At 49.3% G+C, this 25,729-nt stretch overlaps 10 protein-coding genes across 10 annotated transcripts; 4 read left to right on the top strand and 6 right to left on the bottom strand.

The window, feature by feature from the left end:
* Positions 1-477: 477 nt before the first annotated feature.
* Positions 478-2,548, bottom strand: N7500_003884 (MDR family MFS transporter; the record flags this gene model as incomplete). Its single annotated transcript, XM_056675030.1, has 4 exons — positions 478-1,125; positions 1,191-1,617; positions 1,667-2,046; positions 2,102-2,548. 4 exons carry the CDS (start codon positions 2,546-2,548, stop codon positions 478-480), a joined length of 1,902 nt encoding a protein of 633 aa, XP_056535555.1.
* Positions 2,549-4,218: 1,670 nt separating this feature from the next.
* Positions 4,219-5,370, top strand: N7500_003883 (Aryl-alcohol dehydrogenase (AAD); the record flags this gene model as incomplete). The annotated part of the gene is made up of 1 exon (XM_056675029.1): positions 4,219-5,370. One exon carries the CDS (start codon positions 4,219-4,221, stop codon positions 5,368-5,370), a length of 1,152 nt encoding a protein of 383 aa, XP_056535554.1.
* A 675-nt stretch (positions 5,371-6,045) lies between these two features.
* glkA (glucokinase glkA) lies at positions 6,046-7,585 on the bottom strand (the record flags this gene model as incomplete). The annotated part of the gene is made up of 2 exons (XM_056675028.1): positions 6,046-7,350; positions 7,406-7,585. 2 exons carry the CDS (start codon positions 7,583-7,585, stop codon positions 6,046-6,048), a joined length of 1,485 nt encoding a protein of 494 aa, XP_056535553.1.
* Positions 7,586-9,686: 2,101 nt separating this feature from the next.
* On the top strand, positions 9,687-10,626 carry N7500_003881 (Mic19 family protein; the record flags this gene model as incomplete). The annotated part of the gene is made up of 3 exons (XM_056675027.1): positions 9,687-9,745; positions 9,954-10,011; positions 10,081-10,626. 3 exons carry the CDS (start codon positions 9,687-9,689, stop codon positions 10,624-10,626), a joined length of 663 nt encoding a protein of 220 aa, XP_056535552.1.
* Positions 10,627-10,927: 301 nt separating this feature from the next.
* On the bottom strand, positions 10,928-13,636 carry N7500_003880 (ribonuclease P/MRP protein subunit POP1; the record flags this gene model as incomplete). Its single annotated transcript, XM_056675026.1, has 2 exons — positions 10,928-13,228; positions 13,298-13,636. The coding sequence occupies 2 exons, from the start codon at positions 13,634-13,636 to the stop codon at positions 10,928-10,930; spliced, it is 2,640 nt and encodes an 879-aa protein (XP_056535551.1).
* A 235-nt stretch (positions 13,637-13,871) lies between these two features.
* Positions 13,872-15,351, bottom strand: N7500_003879 (putative MFS drug efflux pump; the record flags this gene model as incomplete). Its single annotated transcript, XM_056675025.1, has 4 exons — positions 13,872-14,282; positions 14,339-14,469; positions 14,531-14,903; positions 14,962-15,351. The coding sequence occupies 4 exons, from the start codon at positions 15,349-15,351 to the stop codon at positions 13,872-13,874; spliced, it is 1,305 nt and encodes a 434-aa protein (XP_056535550.1).
* A 1,303-nt stretch (positions 15,352-16,654) lies between these two features.
* Positions 16,655-17,581, bottom strand: N7500_003878 (PaaI family thioesterase; the record flags this gene model as incomplete). Its single annotated transcript, XM_056675024.1, has 2 exons — positions 16,655-17,032; positions 17,162-17,581. 2 exons carry the CDS (start codon positions 17,579-17,581, stop codon positions 16,655-16,657), a joined length of 798 nt encoding a protein of 265 aa, XP_056535549.1.
* Positions 17,582-17,889: 308 nt separating this feature from the next.
* Positions 17,890-19,729, bottom strand: N7500_003877 (ubiquitin-specific protease UBP6; the record flags this gene model as incomplete). The annotated part of the gene is made up of 3 exons (XM_056675023.1): positions 17,890-17,951; positions 18,007-19,662; positions 19,714-19,729. The coding sequence occupies 3 exons, from the start codon at positions 19,727-19,729 to the stop codon at positions 17,890-17,892; spliced, it is 1,734 nt and encodes a 577-aa protein (XP_056535548.1).
* A 324-nt stretch (positions 19,730-20,053) lies between these two features.
* On the top strand, positions 20,054-20,907 carry N7500_003876 (actin-related protein 2/3 complex subunit 4 family protein; the record flags this gene model as incomplete). Its single annotated transcript, XM_056675022.1, has 7 exons — positions 20,054-20,056; positions 20,107-20,135; positions 20,192-20,257; positions 20,319-20,369; positions 20,434-20,740; positions 20,792-20,836; positions 20,899-20,907. 7 exons carry the CDS (start codon positions 20,054-20,056, stop codon positions 20,905-20,907), a joined length of 510 nt encoding a protein of 169 aa, XP_056535547.1.
* Positions 20,908-22,036: 1,129 nt separating this feature from the next.
* On the top strand, positions 22,037-24,727 carry N7500_003875 (uncharacterized protein; the record flags this gene model as incomplete). The annotated part of the gene is made up of 5 exons (XM_056675021.1): positions 22,037-22,846; positions 22,924-23,340; positions 23,404-23,466; positions 23,541-23,852; positions 23,918-24,727. The coding sequence occupies 5 exons, from the start codon at positions 22,037-22,039 to the stop codon at positions 24,725-24,727; spliced, it is 2,412 nt and encodes an 803-aa protein (XP_056535546.1).
* Positions 24,728-25,729: the final 1,002 nt, after the last annotated feature.

The raw sequence follows: 25,729 nt of genomic DNA, 5'->3' as shown, positions 1-25,729 counted from the left end.
CCCTTACCGACGAAACAAACCGCGCTTCGTGACATACCGCACCCAAGTGCTCTCGGCACTCGGGGATGTAACCGAGAATCAAGCTCAAACAGGTCCCAAGAGACTGACCGAGAACGAGTGAAGGCGCAAGTCTCATAACCTGCTCTCGTATCGTCACGCTACACCATGACACAATCCTACACACTGAGAAACATGCTGCCTACGGATTAGGCCAGTCGAGTGATGGGGAGACAGGCTTGTGTACTGTTGAGAGATAGAAAGTATTGATATGAAAGATTAACTCCATCGCAAAAAGCAATGATATTGGTATTTGTATCCGGCATTAATATGCGCATGAATTAGGATAGACAATAGAAAGTGTGGGTGTACCGCCCAGTACAATAGCCTGTAGACGACTCCCCGAAGAACAGAAACAGAGAAGAGAAGATGACTAAGATTAAGAATGTGCACGAAAAGACTTCAATGCGAAGTTGAAGCTTAGACAGGGACCACCTCGACCTTCTTGCCCTTGACAGACAACCACTCAACGAAGATGGGCCCGATGAGCGACAAAGCACCCATAGCAACAGCGACGTAGAAGGTCTGCACAATAGCCGCATTGTAGGCAATCAGGACCTGGTGTAGGGCATCACCACTAACGATACTACGGAGCATAGTAGCGCCAGCAGAGATGAGTTTCGCAGCATCCTCTTCAGGCGCATAGTGAGCCAGATTCTGGACGAGCTGGTTCTGGAACACGTTCTGTCCGACGGAGACGAAGATAGCGCCACCAAGGGTCTGTGCGAACATGACGATCGCAGTGCCACTGGGTATGTCTTCAGCCTTGAGGGCGGTCTGAGCGACGATCATAGGTTGCTGCATGCCCAGACCCAGACCGATACCGAAGACCGCCTGGTATCCGATCCACTTGGAGTGGTTTGAGTCGATCTCCAGAGTTGTCAGGAGTCCTGCGCCGATGGTCAGGATCACGGAGGAGGCGATCATGAAGGGCGTGTAGTATCCGCAGGCGGTGACGAGGCCACCAGACAGGATGGAGACAATCACGACTCCCATGATCGTGGGCAGGTTCATAATACCGGATTTCAAGGCTGTTGCATTCTTGATTGATTGGAACCAGATGGGGAGCTAAGTGGGTTAGAAGTTCGTTCGAACAATTTAGAAGCGGGAAACGTTAGACGGAGAGAACTCACATAGAAGGTAAAGACGAAGAAAGAAGCGCCGATAGCAAGAGCATACCATGACGCACCCCAAACGTTACGGTTCTTGATCAGACGCGGGGGAACGGTTGCGCGGTCTCCGGCCCAGATCTCGATGCCAATGAAGATGAGACCGAGAACGCCGAAGACCACAAATAGACCAATGATACGTCCGTTGCTCCACGGATACTTGGTACCGCCCCATTGTAGTGCGAGCAACAAACTGATGATAGAGGGTAGGAAAAAGAAGGTCCCGATCAAGTCTAGCTCCTTGAGCTGTTCCTTGAAGGTATTCTTCTTGAGAATCGCCTTGGGCGCTTGGAAGAAGAAGAACACGAAGAGGAAGGTCACTGCTCCGAAAGGCAAGTTGATGTAGAAACACCAACGCCAAGTGAGGTGGTCGGTGAATGCGCCTCCCATACTGTCGCCGGTTAGCATAATTTCACAATCAAGAACCAGGAGCAACATACAGAGGACCGGCTACGTTGGCAATGCCAAACATTGCGCCGACGATACCCGTGTACATAGGTCGCTTGACCAGGGGTACACTCTTGCTGATGATCAGGATCGAGCCCGAGAAAAGACCGGCAGCACCAAGTCCGGCGATGGCTCGGCCGCAGATGAGTCCGACCGAAGTGGGGGTGACAGCGCAGACGAGAGAGCCGATTTCGAAAATGCAGAGCGCGCTGAGATAGATCCACTTGATTGAGTAGAATGTGTAGAGTTTGCCGAACATCAGGGACACGGCGCATGTGGTCAGGAGGTAAGAACTTCCATACCAGCCGACATCTTCGAGGGAGTTGAATTGATCAGTGATTTTGGGGATTGCCGTTGCAATGATCGTATTGTCCTTGAGGATCTGGGTTAGCTGGACATAATCAAGTAGGCCAAGCGGTAGTGCATACCAATGCCACGCAGAATACGCATAGGCAGAGAGCAATGCTGATCAGCGTCAACTTCCATGCGTTTGGGTACTCCTCCTCATCAACTGGCGTTTCGGCATCATTATCCCCCTTTTTCTCTTCTTGTGTTGGCTTGTCGAATGTTCCCTTGGGAGCCAACTCCTGAGTGGACTCTCCATTGATTTCCGCGTAGTGAACTGGCGTGGGAGTGTCACGGCTCGCGAGCTCTTTGTCGGCGTCAGGATTGGGAGTCGAATCTCGTAAAGGCTCGTCTACTAGGGTGCTTGCTTTCTCACTGGAGGGCTTTGAAGTACGACCTCCAGACTGTACATGGGCGTCGTGATCGGGTGCCATGTTTTTGTCTTCAGTGTTTACCACAGTGTTTTGCTCAGCGTTGTCGGGCACATCTGCCTTGGGAAACTTGGCTTTGAGGGCATCGAAGAAGCCCATCATGAAAACAAAGAACCAAGATGATCAAAAAAAAAAAAAAAAAAGCAATGAGATTCAGTAAGATAAAGGACAAATAGGGGGAAACAGAGAGATTTAAAAAAGAAAAAACAAGCCAAGAATAAATATCAGAAAGAACACCAGTTCGTACAGGTCTCAACCTTGCGGGGGAAAGGGCCAATCCAGGTGGCTCAAGACCCTGCGATCGTATTTTAGGTGACCATGTGGTACGTGAAACTGAAATCCTCCGCCGAGGTGCAGATCCTGTTTTTGTTTTGTTTTGTTTTTGTTTTTTGGCAGTTAGGCAGCGAAGTCTAGCCCTCGAAGTACGGGGTACGGACTAGTATATGAGTTCAACAGCAACGGTGGCAATGTGAATGTGGTTATGCAACTACAATTAGTCGCAGTAGTCCATCCGCAGGAAAGGATGGATTTGATCTCATCCGACAAAATCTGAATCACAACATGCAGTTCAATGGCCAAGTGTCCAGTTTGGTTTGCCCCAGCGGGGCTGCAGTCAGGAGAATGCAAGGGTAAAGGTGATCTATTATTCAATTGCTGCATGAACTTATGCAGTCTTCGGTTGTGGTTGCTCACCAATTAGCGTTCAGGGGGTACGAGTAATCACCCCCTTACTCGAACACCAAGCGAAACAGAGGACATCGCTGCTGACCACATAAGGGGATGAGGATCAACATTCCGAATAAGTTGAATCAATGGTAAATGGGAAAGAGAGATGTTCAAAGTCTTTTAATTCTCTTGGAAGTTCAGTGATCGACAGGCTGACATGGATGACATGAAACTAACCGAATTGGGATTAGTGTGCCACACGGGACCCGGAGATCGGTGTTAAGCTTGTTGCGATTTCCAAGGCTACTGGCGAGTTACCTGAATATCCATCTAGAAGTTTCATGGTGATTCTTCATATAGCACTCGTTTTGAGATGAGAAAAAGAGGCACCTCCCCCATCCAGAGGGGCAAAGGTAGAGCCATGATTCACGATAGCCCTAATCCAAAGGTCCCGGTGCCCTACAGCATCAGCATAGACTCAGCTGATATATACAGACACTGCCATACGACGGCTCAGTGAGATTCCTTTCATAGTGGATTTTGGAGGGAAGGAATATGTTGTACATATTTGTTTCATATATATCCCCTGACGATATCGTTGGAACGATCTGAATAATTGGAAATAGAACAAGCTTATCGACGAAATCACGTCGAACCTGGTCATATTGAATATTGATTCAGGAACTCAGCCCGAGGTGTTACACGTGCTCATATATGACGGACGGTAATGACATATGTGGTGCAGAAAAGCATACAGGACGTGGTACTAGCATTATAAATCATCATTGGCTGCGGAGTATAGATCCTGCCTACATACATAATTAGTTTCTATAGAGGAAGGCAATCAGAAAGACTATACAATGTAGACTTGAGCGGAGATAGAAGAACGGACATTTGATAGCGTCTAGCGGGGTTAAAGTACACGCTAAAGAAGCTTACAAAACTATTCGTTAGCACCGGGGCATTAACTCCGGGCTTGATTTATAACGAAGTTAGAAGCTCGAATATAAAAAGGCACCTCACCCAACTAGAATAATTCATCGATCATAACCAATCTACAATACCATCAATCTATACTACACTCTACCAACAACAACTTCACAATGGACGAAATCTTCAGGCAAGCCCCAGAACCCGCCACTCCTCTAGGCCGCTACCGCGTCCTGTCCTCAACAGCAGGCGTCCGCGTGTCCCCCCTCCAACTCGGCGCAATGTCCATCGGCGACGCCTGGAGCCAATTCATGGGCAGCATGAACAAAGAGCAATCCTTCGCTCTACTAGACGCCTTCGTCGCCGCCGGCGGCAACTTCATCGACACAGCAAACAATTACCAAAACGAGCAATCCGAGACCTGGCTCGGCGAATGGATGACCGCACGTAACAACCGCGACCAGATCGTCCTAGCCACCAAATTCACAACGGACTACCGCAGCCACGCAGTTGGAAAGGGTAATGACCCGAACGCCTGCGGCAACCACAAACGCAGCATGATCCTCAGCGTGCGTGACTCCCTCCGCAAACTCCAAACCGACTTTATCGACGTTCTCTACCTCCACTGGTGGGATCACACCACCTCCATCGAGGAAATCATGGATTCCCTTCATATCCTCGTCGAGCAGGGGAAGGTCATGTATCTCGGTATCTCTGATTCGCCGGCGTGGGTCGTCTCCGCGGCGAACACTTATGCGCGCGCGCATGGTAAAACGCCTTTCTCTATCTACCAGGGACGGTGGAATGTGATGCGTCGCGACTTCGAGCGTGATATCCTACCCATGGCACGGCATTTCGGGATGGCGCTTGCGCCGTGGGATGTTCTTGGCAGTGGACATTTCCAGACTGCTAAGCAGCTTGAGGAGCGGAAGAAGAACGGGGAGGGTTTGCGGAGTGTGATGGGTAGTGAGCAGACGGAAGAAGAGAGACGGATTTCCGAGGCATTGGCGGTTGTTGCTGCTGAGCATGGGATTGAGTCTGTTACTGCTATTGCGTTGGCTTATGTGTTGTGCAAGGCACCGAATGTGTTCCCGCTTGTTGGAGGGCGAAAGATTGAGCATCTGCATGATAACATCCAGGCGTTGTCGATTCAACTCACGGATAAGCAGATTGAGTTTTTGGAGGCGGCGAATACCTTTGATGTTGGGTTCCCTGTCAACTTCATTGGGAGTGATCCGACTACCAATGGTGGCAAGGTGAACTTGCTGATGGGTACGGCTGGTCATATCGATTTTGTGAAGGGACCTCGGGCGATTGGGTATTAGTTTGGTAAATAGAGGACTTGATGTGTTTCGGAAGTATATAATGTTAGTAGGACGGGTGCAAATATGATGTTCTTTTCATTAGCCTTGGGTGTGCATCGTGCATCTACTTGGAAAAATTCATTAAAAGAGCAGTGGAATTGAGAAATAAGAAATAGACATGAAGATGGGAATGGGCGTAGAAGCCAGTTCAATGCAATGTACTGTTATCGCGTGCCATTCCACGCCGGGAAGGACTTAAAGATGTCTCTGCAACTCCAAATGAAAAATCCAGCCTCCCCAATATAGTCTGACATAGTTATTGGAAGTAGATGGAATGGGACGTAAAAATTGCGGATGCCCGCACCTGCAGGTTGGAAACTCCTGCAGGTTGGCAATATGACCATCAAGTTCTGAATCTTGATTCTAGCTGACATATTGCCATGGGGTTGGAGGAGCGCAAGGTGAGATAATTGGGTTGGGTATTTGTTTTCGGTGGGAACCAATTGTGGCAGCTCTGAGAATTTTGGGTAACACCAGGTAGGTCGACCAAGCTAGCTTTCAACTTCGCGGGGGAGAGAGGGTGATGGCCGGTGTTAAGGTCGTGAAAAACGAAGAGCCCCAGCCAACAGGAACAAGAAACGGTGCCATCATCCTTCAAGGCAAAAATGAAGGCAAATATGAGATAGTTCAAGTCATTTATTTCTCCTTGGGAATTTCGAGGCCTTCGTCCCGGTTAGCGACGAGCGCAATCAGAGCTGCGCCAACACCGCTGCCGTCCTTGGAAATGCCAATGCGGACCTTCTTGTCGCCTGCGACTCCAACTTGGGGTACCTCGCGCAAAGCTCCACGCAGGTGCCCTTCGAAATTGGGGTAGAATTCAACAAGACTGCCATCGACACCGATGTCGATCATGTCATCAGTCTCAAGCTTGTTGGTGTGTACGAGAATGGCAGCCAGCGGAACAGCACTTAGGCGAGCGGCACGTCGTCCAATGGCGTGGACTATGATCTTCACGGCCTGGCACTCTTCGAGGCTGGGGTTCTCGATCTCGAGGTGATCCTTCAATGCGGCCTTCACATCCACCAGGTCCTTGCTACTATCAGCCTCGACTGAACTCAGCAGGCTGGTGTCCAGACCCCATTGACGGAAGAGCATAGATTTTTCAGGAGTGACGACCTTGGAGTTCTTGTTGGCCTTGAACAATCCCAAGTTGGTATCGTTGTGTAGAGACAAAAGCGCACGGCGCAAGATTTCGCCTAAGAACATGCCCGAGACACGCTTCTCAAACATCTGCACACCGGGGTTGTTGCTGTCGGCATCGAGTTCATCATCGAACACAGTGGTAGGAAGCACGCTCATAGGGTTATCGAAGCTACCCCACTCAGCGTTGATAATCATCTCGCCTGTCGAGTCTTCGAAGTGGGCATCCTTCATATCGTGGAGCTTGGTGATATTCTTGGTCTTCTCCACGTAAGCACCGTTGGTACCGGTTCCGAAAATGGCACCGATGAAAGTGCCAGTCTTGCCTGGCGAGGTATATGAACGAGCCATGAGAGTGCCGACGGTGTCGTTCACCAGTGCAGCCACGCGCACTGGCAGGTGCAACTCGTCAATGGCAGACTGAAGCAGCGCGCAAACATCGTGGCCAACCGCATCGGGGATGTTAAAGCCCTTAGTCCAGCGGATCAGGGTTCCGCGGTTGATGCCGCACTGGCGGACGGGGAAACTGAAGGTGAAGCCCAGATCGAACATGTCTTCTTCATTATTACCATCCTGTCGGCGGAGCTGGTGGGCTTCAAAGTGTTCGTTGTGGTGGATGCGAAGGAATGCCTCGATTTGACGGGCCAAGAATAGGAAGAGGTCTTTTGATGTGCCAGAGGCCATCAATTCACGGGGGATTAGGATCTTGGATTGGGTGAGGGAGAAAGTCGTATCGCCGTGTAGGAGGACCGAGCACACACGGAAGTTAGTGCCACCAAGATCGACTGCCAAGTAAAGGCCCTATAACAAGGAGAATCAGTGGGCAATTCTCATTGTCGATAGTCTGCCTTCATACCTTTTCTGTGCCATTCGGCACTGCAGTCACGAAAGTAGGAATTTGGCTCAAGGTCGTGCCCTCTTTGGTCAAGCCCTCCTCGGACTGCCTGATATACTCGGCAACCCCGCGCTGCACTTGCTCGGCGGGGTAATCAAAGTCTTGCGCAATGCGCGTGGCTTGATCCAACAGTGAAGACATGGTGGGATAAGAAATGAGAATGGCCGGGTTAAAGAGTTGAGGTACCGGCTAAGAAAGGAATGGAATGGGAGGAATAAGTAAGGAAGGGGAAAAAAAGGCGGGAGACTAAAGAAATAAGGAACAGAAGGAACATCAAGGTGGGATGACGGAGCGGGCTCCATGAGGTCAATCCGGTACCTTGGCAGTACTTTGCCCGCCATCAAAATTACCACGGTTGACGATGTACCTTAGATGTACTCTTTGTGTAATGGGGAATTGCCGGATTCACCGGAGAGAGTCACTTTATTCTCTTATATTTTATGATATTGTACGCTTTGAATTTAATTATTTGAACTACATATATAGATAAAGGATCTCAACAAACAGTAACGTGTTCTATACAGTATGATTCCATCGATGACCGAAAACAGCCTCTACATTCCTGATTCGTAACTTTTGATTTTCTTTTTTTTCCATGACGCCATGAACAAGATTGAAATTTTGGCAGACATGGGCAGTGTGGGGAGGCCATACTCTTCTTACTGGTCAGTTCATTCTAGGTACAGAATTCCCCCGACTTCACCGGTGAGCGACACAGGATAAGACTAGGGCAGGGGACGGGAATATGCCAATGCCACGTCGCGCACGGGGGATAAACCTGATATTTCGCGCAGTATTTGCCCAAACTTGTATTGCTGCATATGATTTGCGCACGGGGTAAATTGAAAGCATTGCCATATTATCTTGCGCTTACAATGTACAAAATAGGTACGGAGTACATCTCCAGACGATCGGGATGGATCGGCACCATCCCGGCATAATCGGGCCCAAAGCCAACAGGAGATGGGCAAGTGGCCCGAATGCACGGAATCCCGAGTGTGGGTGTATGAAACCCCATGGAGATGATGAGACATGTGGCTTGTCTTTTATTAATAGTCAATCTTCTTCCAAGGTTTCCTGTCGAGCCACATGTTCTACCATTCGCCTGCCAATATCTCAAAATCGAAATTGTCTGTTCGTCATATCCTCGCCTATACACCACAATGATCACAGGTGGGAAGGTTTGATCAGCCTGTAATTAAGTAGGAATACAATGAAGAACTCTTTGAAGGCAGAAATGACCCTTTTGTACCCTAAACCCCAATGGAGTACCACATGTGGTATAGATTCATTAAGAAAAATTAGGGTTATCAAGGTTTTGATGGAACATCAGCTCATACTTCAAAATGATCTATGGTGATTACGGGATAGTCACTACCTCGCTTTAAGTATTGCCGGGAGACTAAGTAGAACCATCGTAGTCAATCTCTTTTCTTAACGCCGCGTTCCTTACACGGTGCTTATTCTTTCTCGTTGATTCCGTCCTGAGAGGAGTTTGAAAGGGCTATACTATACCACCAGATACCTAATTTTATATAGAAAAGTCAGCTGTAGGCTAGGGAGAGAAAGATAATACTTAGAAAAGGTCATCTACAAAGAATGAATATCAAAAGATATCCGAAAAGACATGACAAGGCACATAAGCGGCTGACTATGATGGGATGCTATGATATTAACTTGCCTTTCTCCTACTTGAAGGGCCATGATATATCATCCAGATGTCGATATAGCGATAGACCCCGCGGAGACCAAGTACACAACGTTTGGTTTGCCATCACATGGCGTTAGGGCGTGGAAACCATGGCTATTATAAACGTTTAGTTTTCGCCGCTTTCTCCTAGCAATGAACTGAGCATTGAATACTTTCCCAAATCGAGCTTGAGACTTGGTCCCCCCAAATAGGACTACTTGTTCCGTCATATTTTTCTTTTTCGATAGTGTTGTTTGTAAAACTGCAATTGGCATTCGAAATTGACAGTGCCGAGTCCTTCAACATTGCTCATTTATAATGTTACTGGAGCCCTGGTATCACTTGGACATCATACATTCAACGTACGTCTAGTTCCAGAGTTGACCATCAGGATGCATGACGACAGAGCGGCAACTGGCGCCCCCGGACCGAGGATGACTAACGTATAATCACGTGACCTCCAACATCCTCCGAACTGAACGGGTTGTGAGCGGGCATCTCGAACCATCACTATCTTTCTATCTCCACAGGACTCGTCCTTTTTGCCGAAAAATGGGTGCTGGAAACTCTAAGCCTGAGGCTACGGCTGGCTCACAACATGTGTTCTCCAGGTATCGCTCTCCGATCTCAATCTCAGCTTCCGCGGCATTTGGTGCTCGATGACGGAGAGAACGGGAATCACCTTTCAATTAGCGCCAATTGAGAAGGGCAGATGATTTCTGCAGATTGGAAGGAGCTCTCGAGATTTCTGCACCATTTGCGACACCGCGGAGCTATCTCAACCCACCCTACAGCCGACGCTAACCTAAGCATGCACAGCAACTCTCCCGTCCAATTCTCCTCAAACCTAGTCGATGCACTCCAATCGACCTCAGAGGTGAGTTCAGCCCAGCTACAAGCAAACCCCCATTTCAATCGAAAAGCTCACAACCCACCAATCAATTAGACCGACTCCACCCGCGCCAAAACCCTGGAATTGGAGATTCAAAACCGTGTCGCGCAGGAACTGAAGCGCATCCGCGAACGCGAGCAGCAAACCCTCGCCGAAATCGAGAAGCGCATCTCAGAGTCTAAAGACACTACCTCCCTGCCCGTCACAGCAGCCACCGCGCCCCTCGCCCCATCCACCTCGGGCTACCCAGCCGGCTCATTGAACCTGGACGCACCGCGGATCCCTTTCGCCGGCCGCCACCACGATCCTGTGCCTGCGGTCGCCGCGCCGCAGGAGACTGCTGCCGTTGCACAGCCCGTCACTAAGCGCGATATCTCGCGCGATTCTGTAGCTGCTGAGATCGAGCAGCTGCGGAGCAAGCTTGATGGGCGGAGGAAGCTTGTGGAGCTTGATGATGATGTTGCTAAGGCCCGCTCGGATGTTACTAGCTGTCTGCAGTTGAATGATCGTCGGCCGTTGAACTGCTGGGAGGAGGTCGATGCTTTCAAGCGTGAGGTTGCGCGTATGGAGGCTGCTTTCGTGGATCGCATTGTGGGTTAGATTGGTGGGTTCGGGAATACAGCGGCTTGATGTGAAGTCTCTACGTTTTATGGAACGTGATTTTGGGCTAGGACCTGCTGTACTGTATGTATAGAACGTGCATTTTTCTTTGTTCCATTTGTTTTCATCTAAAATAGGATAGAGTTAATCCATGGATGAGAGTGGATCGTTGTTTAACCCTTGGGTGGGCTATTCTTTTGCCAGTCGAAATATATAATAAGTATGGAGTGGCTCGGGCAAATGGTGCTTAAAACCACAATCGGGCAGCTCTACTGTTGGGCAAGGGTCATGAAGTTTGATGTCATACAAACTCCCAAACCCCTAAACGTCCACCCTTCTCCCCTGAGGCTCGAATGATACACATTCTTCTCTCAGAGGGTTTAACATTGGCAGTCAATACCTTCGAAAGCTGGATGGAGCCAATGCCTGTTCCTTTGCCTTCGGAAAGATTATAGTTTCCTGTAGTGACAAAACCAATCAGGTCATCTTCGGTTGGTACGTCCAATGTCTCAGAGTCAGGCTCTCCATCAGCAGATGAGATGAGAGCCTTGGCAAGGAGACGCCGAGATTCTTCGGATTCGGGTGTGGGGTTTCCTCTCTTGGAGAGTTTTGGCTGACCTGACTTGTTGGTCCTTGCCGAGCCATGATCGAACCATTTTTGGCGTAGAACTGGGTCCGTAGGCAGTCGGTAGATTCGTGCGCGGGGTGTTGGTGTGCCTCGCGTGGTGAGGGAAAGATAGACCGTGGCAAGGGTGGAGACGCCGACGGAGGCTTTATCGAGCTTCCTCAAGCTTTGGCAAGTATCGGCCGGAGGTAGACGGACATTGTGGATATTGAGGGGTGGGATGATAGGAATAGAGGATTCATTTTGCTCAGTCTCATTGGAGTCAGTCGACTCTTTGTCCGAGTTGCCACCGGCAGTTTCTGTCATAGCATCGTCCTGTTTCGGTCCTTGAAGAAGCCTTTCCCAGTCACAGGCCCACCCACGGCCTATCTCGCCCTTTGGACGACCATCACCCAGCGAAATGTTCTCGAACTCGGGGCGCCGCCCCTTGGGACGTCGCTCCCAATCACGTCGAGATTTTTCATTCTCACGCTGGCCCCATTCCCATCCAGCTCGTGTGCCTGGGAAATCTCCAGGGAACCAAGCCTCGCCCGCCTCGAAAGCAAGTTGCTGCTGCTGCTTCAAGCCGCCAAGCAATGGATTTCCTCCGCTGGAGAGTGGGTAGAACATGAGTGAATACCAGACTGGAACAACACATTTCCATGGTAATAATACGGTCCAGGACCCCGGGGCATTGCTGCGATTGGCCCGGGCTTGGGGCTTGTTTGCAAGTATCATGATCGGGATTTGAGGGTCTGATGGTTGGGATGGCGGATATTCACCAGGACTGGCAAGAGTGCGGCGTCGGTTAATAGCCTTCTGGCTCGGAAGCTGACGAGCTGCTGTTAACCGAGTAGATCGGTCGAATAGCTGAGAAGGGCCTTGCGTTTTGTCCGGATGCCATGTAGAAAGTAAGATGGCAAGGTCATTCATGTGAGATTCGTTGTCGGGGACGTGAAGTGTGCGTGGAGGGAAGTGCAGACGAGGATCAGAGATAGCAAAAGAGAGCAGGGCGTTAGGCGGTAATGAGGACGGATTCGACACCCCCAAAAGGGATGGCCAGACAGCTTCCGGGCTTTGTGATGACGGGGAATCACCGTCTGGTCCAATAATCGGTTTCAATGTCGCCAACAAGGCCTCGGTCGACCCTGGCCCTGTGATTTCAATGCTGCCAATCTCGAACCGCAGGTCTTCGACCATGACAGGTGGGTTTTGCGATTTAGATACCCCAAGAACATCCGTCCATAACTGTAGAAACGCCGACGGATGGACTCTAATCCATAGTTTTCGGTGATCTTTCTTAGACTTGGGCTGAGATTCGTCGGCATCGACCATCTCAACATCTTCTTGCTTGGCACACCATATCAATGTCACTGGTGCAGTTGGACGTTTTGGATGGTCTTTCTCATAAGTCCAAACGCGTAGAGACCGAGTCCCGGCTCTCCATTTCCTCCCCTTGGTGCCCCATGCATTGTCCCCGTCGACACCAACTGCCGTCAGAACGGCCTGAATAGCTGGCTCCGTTCCCTCAAGCTGAACAGTAGACATATAGCTCATATCCCACGCTACGGCACCCCGCGCGCCTCGAGCCCGGTGCGTAGGCCGATAGCATTTCTCGGTGGGGGCTAAAGGAATGGCAAAGCGCCAAATCGGATCTTTAGTCGTCGCCATATGAGCTCGCTTTGCATGATATAAATGGGTAGGCAGCCATGTTTTGCTTTTTTGGCGCTTGCGGTACTTCTGCTCTGCCGGAACAGGCCTCGACAGCTTGTTCTTCTTGATCTTGGGAACTCGTGGTGCAATATCGAAGGCATGACTCCCCTCCTTCTCCAAAGAAGTCTTGTTCTCTTGGTCACGCTTTATTTTCGCAGCCGCCCGTCGGGCCTTCGTTTTTGAATTGATAGCCTGCAGCCGCCGAGCGGTATCGAGCCGAATGCGCATCATCTGTGACGGCTTGCGTCTGCGCGCCGTGACAGTAGGCGTGTTATCCTCGGCCATCTAACATGTGTAAAATAGCGGGTCAATCAACGGCTATTGGCGAGTTCGTAGATCATTGTCAATAAATACCTCTCGTTTGGCTCGAGCCCTCAACCTCCGCGGAACTCGCTTCACATTGTGACTCGCTGTCCGCCGCCGCAGGGTGCGGGGAACCTTTTGGAAGGCTCGCATTGTAAGCGCATTTTTCGACCGCTTCATTCCCTCCTCCAGGGCCTGTATCTCAAATGCTCGAGCTGCAGAGTAGGCGGCGACATCGAGCTCGCCCGTTGCGGAGAGGGCGGCGTCGGCCGACTGCACAGCCAAGGTGCGCGCATCGAAGGTTTTGGCGCGTTTGCGAGAAGCCCCAGCTGGACCATGAGGACCTGGGGGATTGAAAGGTTTCCGCTTGGCGGAAGGGTTGGTAGCCATGGCTGCTGATTGAAGTTGTGTCAACGTTTGCGAGTGTAAAAAAGTTCCCGGGCTTGGCGCGTCATGATCGGCGCCGAGGACGATCTTATTTACTGTCCTTTTACTCGTGACATTTACTTCTTGCGGACTTTCCAAACACCATTTTAATACATTGTCCTCATAATTCAAACATATCCTGTAAATGGACAAATAGAGCGAACGGATGATATGCATATATTGCAATTGGGACACGCCCTCACATTACCACAGCAACACGGTCTGTCATATACCTCTGGATGTCGCCCAAGAAACAGGCCGCCAGGAGGGAGACGGCACCGAATGCAATACTGACATAGTATACCCACTTATATGCTTCGGCATATGCAATCTGACCAGCCCCTACGACCATTTGATATGCAGTCTCATTGCCAGCAATGCCGGGGATTGTGTGCAGCTCGTGTAGCAACGAGGCACCTGTCAGCTCAATTGCTTCGGTAATCAGTTTGACGTCGGTGATGTTAAGCTGTGTCATCATTACACCACCAATGTAGTGCGTTGCTGCAGGGATGAATTTAGATATGAAGACATTGTAGTAAATGGTGTAGCCGATACCACCGCCTACCACGCGAATAGAGAGGGTAAGGGCAGAGATAGTGGCAATCAGATCCTAGCGAAAGTAAATGTGAGTGGTCTGACTTCCCACCTTACAATAGAACAACTTACATCCGGGCAGATAATGGTAGTAATAATCGAGGCTGGTACCACAATACCTCCAATTCCAAGGCCAGCAAGGATGAGAATTCCCCAGAGCTGATACATATTATCGGTGCGGCCAATAGCCATAGCACCGCATCCTGTTTTGAGAAAAGCATATCAGTATTTTGAGCGACTTTTATGCTCCCCAAGAACACTCACCTGCAGTCATCAGAACGCTACTAGCGATCATGAGCTCCTTGTTGTGCCCGCGGAGAACGCTTAACAGGGCAAGCACAATACATGCTCCCGCCATGATTCCAAAGCCAATCGGGATACTACGAACACCAACGTCCACTGGGTCGTGGCCGTAGACATTGAATGATTCTGTAGGCCAGAACATAAGCACAGAGAAGAAGTTGGCACCAGAGATGAAAGTAATGACGAGGGTAAGAGCAAGAATCCGAGGCTCTTGCTTCAGGCGAGATGGGAAAATGGGGTATTTGGCTCCGTAGATCTCCCAGAAACCAAAAGCAACAAGCAAAAGGAACCCAATGATTAATGGTGCCAAAACATGGGCAGATGTCCACGGATACTAAATAAATATGTCAGTAAAATACGTGGCTCTACACAGGGTATATCCCCAAGCATACCATATATCCACCCCATTGCAACGCGGCCAAGAAGACAATCAGGCCAGTGATGCTAAGAAAGCCACCAACAAAGTCGATACGTCCAATTATCTCCTTTCTGCTCAGGCCAGCTGAGTTGATTCGTGGAGGAGGGAAGTAAAACAAAATCGTGATTAACAGACCAAATGCGCTCCATGCAGCACAGAAGGCACCGACGTAGCGCCAATGGCTGTGGTACGCGATAAGCTGAGCCCATAGCACGGATGGACAGAATGGTAGAATGGTAAAGATAAGGACTGCCACATAGACTCCTCTCTTTCGAGTCGGCGCCATCTCGGATGTTGCAGCCAGTGCTGTCAGTTCATTGATCCCGGCACCGGCACCAGCGATGGCCATGCCCGCTGCGTGCATGTTAGCGAGTGTCTAACTAGATATATGTGCAAATACAAACCAATAAAGTGATTCATTGTGTGCACCGTGCTGCAAATGATCATCCCAATAACAATCAAGGATGCCCCAATAATAGCGACTGGGCGACGTCCGATTAAATCTGATAGAGATCCAACAAAAGGGCATACACCGGCAAGGCCGAGCAGGTTTGCAAGGACCTAAAGAGAAGCTCGTGAGTCGACGGCCCTATATATACTTCAATGAGTTTACACTCACAAACCACACCCAACGGTCTGCTCCCCCAATGTCTCCATAAATGTAGGGAGGGATGCCGCCTAGTGAAAATGCGTCAGAATTATATCATAACTTTCACATGGGGTTTACATACCAAACAGATAGACTGGGATCTGACTTCCAGTCCATAGAAAAGCCATGGCAGTAAAGCCCATGAAGCGACGGAAAGTCATCTTTTCATGATTATCCATGATTAGTGTTGTTCAAAATCTCAGTTAAATAGCCGAATCCTACTGGGATATCCTGCTCAGACTCATGTATAGCTTCCTCTGAGCCTAGACCAGTCATTTCCTGGTGACTATGCTGTGAGGCATCACTATGTTCGTGATGTTGTACCACCGCCTTTTCTTCGACTGGCCGACTCGATTGAAGGATTGAGTCCGCCATAATGAGTGTGAGCCAAGGACAGCACAACTGTAAATAAAAGAAGTACAAGTGAGGGCCAGGTAGACAAAGAGTATAAATATGGGGCCTGGCTGGACTCAAAATAAATTTAATTGAATCCAGAACTTGGAGGAAGGAGTAGCATATAAATTGACGGCTTATTGAACTAGTAAACTCCAGTTTTGGAACTCCCCAAGGAGTTCAGAGTGGGGGAAGATAAGCTCATACCCGTTATAGCCGGGGACATCAATGCTTGAACAGAAAATACCGAGGCAGCTTGGCGAGTAGGAAAATGCGGGGAAAACGTCGAGGCTGAACACTTCGGAGGCTCGTGCCAGAAATGGACGTCAGCTCCGGGGATTTTATATCTTTGTCATATGTACATTGTATCTGTAAGATGTCATCAGATAGCACCTTTTTACACTAGGATGGTTCATATAAGGATATATGAGGTCCGTTCTTCCCTTGCTAGCTTCCTGCTTTCGAGTTGTCTTCGTCCATGGGGGCCAGGAAGCCGGCTGCTGAATTTGATACCATCTCAGTTAAAGTCTGAGTTGAAGTCTCAAAGTCACACGATTGAAGAAAAACCCTCGTATTCGTAGAACTCAAGCCAGCTAGCGAGTAAAGTGTGAACGTTTCCCACAATTTAGAAATATTCTCCAATCATGCTCAACTTGAGTTTCTTGGGAACAACGAAAAGTCCCGTTGCTTCGACACAAAGTCGGCCTGCCATGTCACGGACCTCACACTTGGCGTAGGCTTTGGTATCTGTACTCCGTTCCTGATCCAGGCTTGTATGCAGGGTATAAAAATTGTCCGAATAGACTGGTGCTCGGTAGTCGAGCTCCAGGTTGGCAGTGACCCCTGTTCGCGCTGGGAAATGCCGAATGGCTATGCGCCCCATGTTCTCATCGACCACCGTGCCAAGCGCGCCGCCGTGGACCATAGTTGGCCAGCCTTCAAGGCCTGGTCCCAAGAAGACCACGCTAACAATTTTCTTCTCTTTCTCATTCCAGAAAACTTTCTATAAAATACGAGAATCGTTAGACAAAGCGGGATCCCGAGGTTCGGTAGTCAAAAGTTCGGCAGTTAAAAGGTTCGGCAGTCAGATATAGGTATGCCTCGGACGCCAAGGAGAAAACGAGAGACCAACCTGTAATCCCAAGCCCCTACTACCCGCCATGGGGCCAGAAGTCAGTCGATGGGTTTTGTGCGTATCCGCAAAATTTTCGTAGACGTCTTTTTCCACGTAGTCGGGGTTACGGCGCAGCTCCTGCACAATGGGGAGTCCAATGTCGAACGCCTGTTGCATTTCCTGAAGCTCTATCAGGTCCTCTAACGACCCAGGAGCCGGTGGCGCTGCAATTTTGTTGTCCAGCCATTTCCCTGCACCGACGCCAAGTGTGCCAAAGATGCCTGCATAGATTAGGCGGCGCGTCCAACGCGATGTTGCTCGTGAGGCATTTGGTTGTGCCGCGGTGCTGACGTTTCGAACCGCTGGGCGCCAACAACTTCGTGTCTGTGTTGAAGATTGGCGAAGTGCCGACTGGATTATGTTGCGATATTGGATCATGGCGGTCACATTGCCATTCCTCTTGGTTTAGGATGTTGATTTTAATTAGTGCTTGGGACAATTTAGACCGAGGCTCAGGTCACGTGGATACTGCCATTAGTCATTTACATACGCCCATGGGTTGTCACCGGAAGAAATCAAAGATCCATGACTACGGAATTTGTGCAAGGTAGAAGACAATAAGACAATCAATTGGTAACAGTTAAGGCGTTGAGACGAGCATAATTCATGTTCATCGTTTCTATTCATCTAGAGGCAACCATTTGCAGATTTCTTTCTCATGTGAACAAATGTTAAGGCAAACCCATTTACTCGAATTTAGGCAGCTCAATCGCCCGGTAGAGACAGATGAGGGCAGAGTGTGATTCGCCTATATATGTCATTAGCAATGGCTCTTGTAATGTAGTAGAATGCAGTTCACTTACCACCACCCGAAAGGGTCTCGATCTTCTGTGCCTCCACCTCGGTCACTGTGTCATCGTTGAACCACCACCATTTGTTATCTGCCTCGCGGCGCTTGCTGCCTGTCTGAGGCTCGTCCCGATCCTGTTTCTTGACATATGCCGTGTAGTGACCGCTGTCAGCGCTAGCACCCTGGTGGGTGATCACGGCGCGAAGCTCATACAAACCAGACTGGTTGGTTCCGCTGTCTCCAGCACCCTGTTGGTTGATAAGCTCTTGCAGCTCTTTCTTAGCAATACGGATAGACTCCGTTCTTTCTGCTTCGTACTCGGCATCGGTCTTGAAAGTTTCTTCCATCTGGCTATCACCATCCTTGTCGTCGGCTTTCGACTTGTTCTCCTCAGTGGCCTGCTTCTTCTGCATCGGCTCCATGTTTTCGCCTAGGTTGGTTTCTTTCTTCTGACGCTCTGCACGTTCTTCCGCAACTCTTTGACGTTTCTGAGAACGCTCGACCTCCAGCTCCTCCTTGCGGATCTCGCGGACCTTGTCACGAATAGGAATGAGCTGCTTTCGGAGGTCCTCGGTACAGAACTCCACGACATCCAACTCGGCAGGGAATGTCACTTTGCGCATGATCTTAGCCTTTTTCTGTGTCTCACGCTTCCAGTAAAATCGGACAAAATGCACTGTGAGGTACTTGGGTAGTCGTGCGATGCGCGAGCGCTTCTTGTACACACAATTGCGTTCCAAAAGAGGAGAATTCTTCTCAATTTCCTCTTCGAGACCGGCCAAAATTCCATCCTGAAGGTGGTTGGTTTCTTTTCCGATATGACAATCAAGTTTGTAGAACACATCAGAACTTCGACTGGGTTGCTCGCCGAGTTCCTTAGCGGCGGGATCCTGACACTCGGTGACAGATTCGAATTGGCCCGCAAGGTATTTATCTACAAATGAGGTAGTAGTGGCAGACTCTCCCTCGCCCTCAGTGATGGTCAACTTGGTCCGCAACTGGTTCAAGATCTGGGAGAAAGCCTCCTCGGCATCCTGTTGGGAATACCCTTGTCCATTTCGGTCACGTTGGGCAAATTGAGGGAAGACAGCTCGGAGAGAATTGAGGAACATCAGTGGAGGAATACCGTCCTGCGTCTCGGACATTTGCTTGAACAGATCTCGCAGAGAAGCGGCCAAATCTCGAGAACCGCCAAGGCCACCAATACCAAAGCTGCTGAGGTCTGACAGACTCGACTGTCCAGTCCCTTCACTTGGCCGATACCGCAGGAGCTCCTCCTGAAGCTCCGGGACACTCCGCAACGTTTGTAAGGAAGAGTTGAGATAACATGTGTTCCCAAGGTTTTGCAAACCGGCAGGAGTGGCACCCTCCTGTCGCGCCACCTCGGCCTCGGTCATGTCCTCAAGGAATTTGACAGTCTCCTTTGGCCGACCAAGGTCAACGGAACCTTGACCTCCCGAAGGGGTGCCCATCATCATGAACATCTGCCCGGGTTTGGCATTAAGGGACGAAAGAGGCGTATCATCTTTGAGCTGGCCACCTTTGACCAAAACCTTTTGGCGGTCAGGTTCCACGCCAGTCAACGAGAAGAGTTGGTACTTGAGTGTTTCGCCGTTGGATGTAGGATCGAGCTCGACTTCGTGGCGCTTGCCGGCGTGTTTGACAATGACTGTGTATCTGTTAATAGTGGTTCAGGAACTGCCAATACATCCATACATACTCGGTATAGCCGCCATTTTCAATAAATTTTAGGGATGGATGATGTGAGAAGGATAAAGAGCTTGGAAAAGCTTACGATTGCTGGGGCAAATGATAAACAGCATAAGACGAAGCGTGGGGGGTCATTCACCGCCCAGCCACTATCATCACCGCCCACCCCGACGTCAACTCCCCTTCTGCCTAGGACAACCTATTACCCAGAGAACTGCCTTTCTAGTTCACTGCTTCAGGTCGAAGGGTCTTCACAGGAAAAGCATTCCAATTCCTCTTCAACGAACGCCCCATCGCATAATTATCCTTGACGATTGCATCCTCGTGGCCTGGACAAACACCCCCTCATCATGGTGGGTACAGCTCCAATCGGCCAGCTCGTTCTATACTAATTGATCATCAGAGTCAATCTCTCCGGCCCTACCTCCAGGCGTGAGTCTCGAAATTACGACAAGTATTCAGCGGCAAGCTTCCTAACACTTCACTAGTGTTCGGTCCTCTCTGACCGCGGCTCTTACCATCTCCAACTTCGCTTCCCAGACATCCGAACGGCAGTAAGTTGTCTATTCTGCAAATTTTCTACATGAAAGGTCCTAATATGCTCGGTTTCACCAGCAACTGCCCAGAGATTGAGGCAAATTCTTCACCTGAGATTCTACTGAACCCGTACGTCTGACCATCATTTCTCTCAATGGGGTCCCGGTGGACAAACGTATTGATTGGTTCCCAGGCTTCACATCAGCAGAAACGAAAATGAGAAGGTGAAAATCGAACCAAGCTACAATTCTGTACGCATAAGTATCAGAATCAAGCAGGCAGATGAGATCGAGCACATTCTTGTCCACAAATTCACTCGGTTCCTGACCCAGCGAGCGGAATCTTTCTTCATTTTACGCCGGAAGCCAGTGGAGGGATACGACATCAGTTTCCTCATTACTAACTTCCACACGGAAAAAATGCTTACCCACAAGCTAATTGATTTCGTGATCGAGTTCATGGAAGAAGTGGACAAGGAGATTTCGGAAATGAAGCTCTTCGTATGTGTGCGGATGCATCAATTTCGTTGCAAGTTACTGACAGCTCATTAGTTGAATGCTCGTGCTCGATTTGTTGCCGAGTCTTTCCTGACGCCCGTATGTTCTAACTAAGCTGTCTAAGCTATCTACCATTGACTCAATTGCTGACGATGATTTAGTTCGATTAAATTGCCTAGCGTTCCCTTGTTGATTCCGAATAATGAATGGCCCTGTGTTTCCCTCTTTCTACTCCTGTACAGATAGCATAGGCTTGCATTGATTAAAAGAGAACCTCGTACCGATTTCCATCGATTGATCTTGTCTGCCTAGGTCCAATTCGTTTCTAGTAGTATAGTAGACTCTTTCCGACGGCACAATACGTCACCGGATATGCTAGCCTATCATTCTCGTAGGGCCTTGTTCTTCGTCAGGAATGCAATTACTTCGATCCTACTACATGTTAATGAATGAAAAAAAGAGCAAGGGTGTATTGACAACGGTAAAAGAGTACATATCTCCAAGAGCCCTCGGCGTTATCTAACAGGTCAAAGAGCCACCATTAACCGCGTGTATTTCGTACTACTCAAAGTCTACGCCATGAATTTTGAGTTTACAGCGGCAATCACTTGTAAATGGTAAATATCGGTCTGAAAAGAAGTAGGGAGTTGGGAAGATTGCTTCATATACGAGACGAAAGGGCTAAGTGGAAGTGGAATTGGCAAAAGTGCGTGAACTAAAAGAAATGTATGTCAATAGTCCGTGGAAATATGGAAATAAATGTTCGTGGGTGCGTGACAGAAATGTTTGTGCTGAAGCGGGACGACGTGGAAATTATCACAAGTTTTCCGTGGAAATTTAATTTCTGCGGCAGAAATACGTGGCAATAAAGTACCTTACGCACATGAGTGCGTCGTATTGAAATGTACCTCGCGGCGACGCAGACAAAACAAAGACATTCCTAGTCTCGATGTTCGAGGAATTTTTAAAAATCACCACAACTTGCAATTCTCAAAATAATGATATGTGTAGTACTTTAGCTCACTAATTTCAATTTAAAAATATTATAAAAACTACCTATCATACAAATTTATGGAGAAAAAAGAGGTTCAACATCGACGATTTTGTCGAGGGGATTTGGATCTAGAGTAATCCTCGCTGTCACCTGGGGTCCTTCCGAACACGACACGCTTCTACGCGCGTGGGCTTAATTCCACGGCTAGAAATAGTTCGAATCTAACACCACGCACTTCTCCTCGTAAACATTCCTCTTTCCACGCACAATAACCATTTCACCCGATTTCATTTCCAGCCCTAAAAATGCGTGGACGAAAGTCTAGACGTGTGCCCAAACGGGACCGCAGGCCAGCGACGATGAATCCACCTGCGATTCAAGCTGCACCTTTGACGCTCAATGAAAATGCAAACTCAGAACCACGTATTGTGACTGCGACACGTCGCAAAGATTCACATACTCGATTTGATGCTCATCTCAGAAAGTCGTCTTCAGATTCAGCCTTGCGTTCTCAGACTGCTGAACACTTTTTTGTCCCATCTGCTTCTTCCATTTCTTCAATCCCACCTACGCTTCCCAAGCCTTCAACCCCATCATCTTTTGTCTCTCCCCTTCCTCACTATTCCTCTTCCACCATTCATCCTCCCACCCCTCTTGACTTAGTTCCTGTGATCGAACTCAATCCTTTCGACTGCTTGATTCAAGCCTATTCGTCGGTCACCTTTCAGCCTCGTTACTGGCAGTACCATTCTCAGGTTCCACCTCAAGTCTCTCAACACGCTGTGGACGTTGCTCCTCAGTTCTTTGCCAGTAAGTACCCTCTTTCTCACTCTTGCCATGATCGGTCGACCACCTTTGACCACCACCATCAAGGCTCAGCAGACCTCACTAATAATAACCTCATTACAGCAACCGTCTTTGAGCCAGGATTTTTTCCAGCCAACAACAGCAACATGCCTTACCCGTTTGAGCTGGCAGGGACCACCAACTATAGAGACTTCGAGAGTTTCGAGAGCTATTCCATCGAGGATCTCTTGCAGCAAGCTTCAATTCCATTTGGTAGTGCTACTCATATGCAAGTGCCAGCTCGCAATGGTGTTTTGATGATTTCTAACGTGAGTTTGATTCTCTCCCTTTTCTTCCTGTTGACGGCTGCATTCAGTATTCCGTCACTAACAGTTCTGATACTTAGATTCCGTACACGGTGACTCGTCAGGAGGTAGCCTCGTTCCTTGGACGCAGTGCCAACCTGCTCCCATCCTCTGAAGGATGTCCAATTCATATCATCATGGAACGGTCCACTGGTAAGACTATGGACTGCTTCGTTGAATTTCCAAGCAAGAAAGACGCAGAAGATACTGTCCAGCGGATCAATCGCGCCTATGATGCTGGCAGCGCCCCACGTATGGGCAGCCGCCATATTGACATCGAGATGAGCACCCCGGCCAAGCTGCTCAAGGCTATTTTCCCCCGGGCAAAGTGCATTTCCTGGGATGACGGAAATCCTGTCCAACTCCCCAATCAAGATGATTGGTCCACTGGTTTTGATGGTTTCCTCACGGATGAAGAACTGTTTTGCGTCACTCGCCATGCTGAACAGCCTCACCGCGTACGTCTAACTTCCCTTTTGTGTTTTTCACTTTGATGCCTCTGATGATCTAACATCTTGCAGAGCGTATTTGCCAGTAAAGTCCCCCAGCGATGCTACGAATCACTCATCACTACTATCTGGAAGGTAAGTCAATCACCATCCTCACTCCTACGTTTGCCCTTCCGTGTCGTACTGACCTTGTTTGTTCCATCATACAGTTCCCGTGGCATGCAACTCATCTGTACACTGTCCACCACCGAAATGCGCTTTTCAAGACTCTTGGTGTCTTGATCAGGGCTCTGGTCGAACGCATGCAAAAGACAAACACAGTTGGTCTGGACATCCGCCTTCTCAACGAGCTGGTGCACGCAGGACTTTGCTGCCCTGGTTTCAATCCTCGCATGAAATACTGTTTTGCCTGGTGGTCGCAAGATCCAAGAGGAATTGAATCATTGGACCACGATTGGTGCCTTTATTTCCCATTCGACACATTGACCTATCTTCCTGGACATGCCCCTACAGCCCTTCAGGTATGACATTTGACAAAGACATTGTTTTCTTTTGCAAGAACACTGATCCATTCTTCTCGTTATAGTTCTACGCCTACATCATGTCCCACGGTGTTGTTCTGCGCACTGATTTTGATGGGTTGATCAACAAGCACACCCACCCTGAGATCGAGCGAATCTTCGGACGGTTCTGGTTTGAGTGGCACGATCATGTCGCGCGTGAGACAATCTACGAAAATGCAATCAACTACGAAGCAGGCGTCCTCCGGAAATTCATCATTACTGGATTCCAGCATCTGCATAAGAGAAACTCCAGCATCTCGACCATTGGCACTGCTCCTGCCTCGCCAACCCACAGTCTCACTTCGAATGATAGTGAGCGTACTATCTCGGCATCTCGCACTGGCTCGGTGAACCCCAGCATTGCCACGCAGGAAGCCTCGACCTTCTCAGCCCCCCGTGATATGGCCCGCAGCGTCGAAGATGGTAACAACCGAAATGTCCCTGTTAACACTCGTGGTAACTCTCAGCCTCTTGTATCTGACCAATATCTGCCGGATACCCCCACTCGCCGAGTTCCTCCATCGGTCCGTCCCTACCGTCCCCCCCACCAGCGCAATGTCTCCGAGCGCACCCGCAATTGGCGCATGCCCCAAATCCAGGAGGCACCTGTCGCCGGCCCATCCCAGAGCCAGGACCAAATCCGTCCTACCTATCGCGCTCCACATGCGACCGCTCACAACGTTCGGTCATCCTCTGACCCCTTCGCCCCCGCTCCTTCGGCTGGCCCTACCAGCCATCGATCCCGCTCCGACGCCGCCCGCCTGTCGAACTTCAACCGTCGGGTGTTCGACGAATGGCTCGCTGCTGGACGTGGCAAGCCCGCCAAGAAGTAAGCAGACCTTGTTGACACCCAGGATCAGTACTTCTCGATTAGAGATGCTGATCGGTAAACACGGTAACGTGTTTTTTTTTGTCTCCCTCTGGTTCTTGCTTTTCCGTTGTGTGCTCTCCCGGTTCTTTCTGGGTGGATGTATGGAGACATCCACCCAAGTTAATTGTGAAAACCCTTGTCTCCGGGCGCTTGCGCCATCTATGAGTTTTTCCTAGCGAGATCGAGCCATCACCGGCGTGCTGACCTTTGAGTATGTGCTTGGCCGGTGTGGACGATTCGCTGTGGCGAAACTCAGAAGATTTTCAAATCTTCTTGGCTTTGGGGTCACTTCGCAGTGACTTCAATAGCTACTTTGTATGTTTGATTTAGCTTGCTCAAACCCCTTTGCTTTTGATTCCTTTTTTGCTTTCAGTACCTTGTCTTTAGGCGTTATTTTTGTTTGTTTGTAGACTAGGTAGCTATACGGTAAGATGCATATAGTAGGACACTAATATATGGTGAATTAGGATATTCTTCAGCATCAACTGTTTGTGCCCGGGTGACTACCGAAGTCCACAGTGCTTGGTCAGTTTTGATTTCCTACTCTTTATCGTTTTTCCAGCATATCATTGCCTTCTTTCCGGCTGTCTTTGCGCTTGCTTTACCTTCTGCCTTCTGTCCTTTCCTCCTGATCTCGGAACTATGGATCTATCAGACAAGGATCTGACCGCTTACTACGGTCGGTCCTAACGAAGGCCCACCAGCACTTGCGGATGAATCTCGAAACATATATTTGTGGCCAAGGCGTGGGAGGGCAGACCTCGACTACTGCTACCAGACGATCTCTCATTACCACGACAGCGAACCATCGACCCCCAATAAAGACTAAGCCAGCGCGTGCTACAATAGGGTTGAAGAGAAAGAGGCACGGCCGAGACAAATGTGACGGTGTGTGAGGAGCTATGACTGGCATTCAGTCAAGAACCTTGATCTATACCACCTAAGTTGTTGGCGAGATTACATT

Source organism: Penicillium coprophilum, assembly GCF_028826855.1.
Source record: "Penicillium coprophilum strain IBT 35676 chromosome Unknown utg000002l_segment0_segment1, whole genome shotgun sequence".
Classification (NCBI taxonomy): domain Eukaryota; kingdom Fungi; phylum Ascomycota; class Eurotiomycetes; order Eurotiales; family Aspergillaceae; genus Penicillium; species Penicillium coprophilum.
The sequence above is the reverse complement of the archived record's forward strand: the minus strand, read 5'-3'. Positions and strand labels throughout refer to the sequence as shown.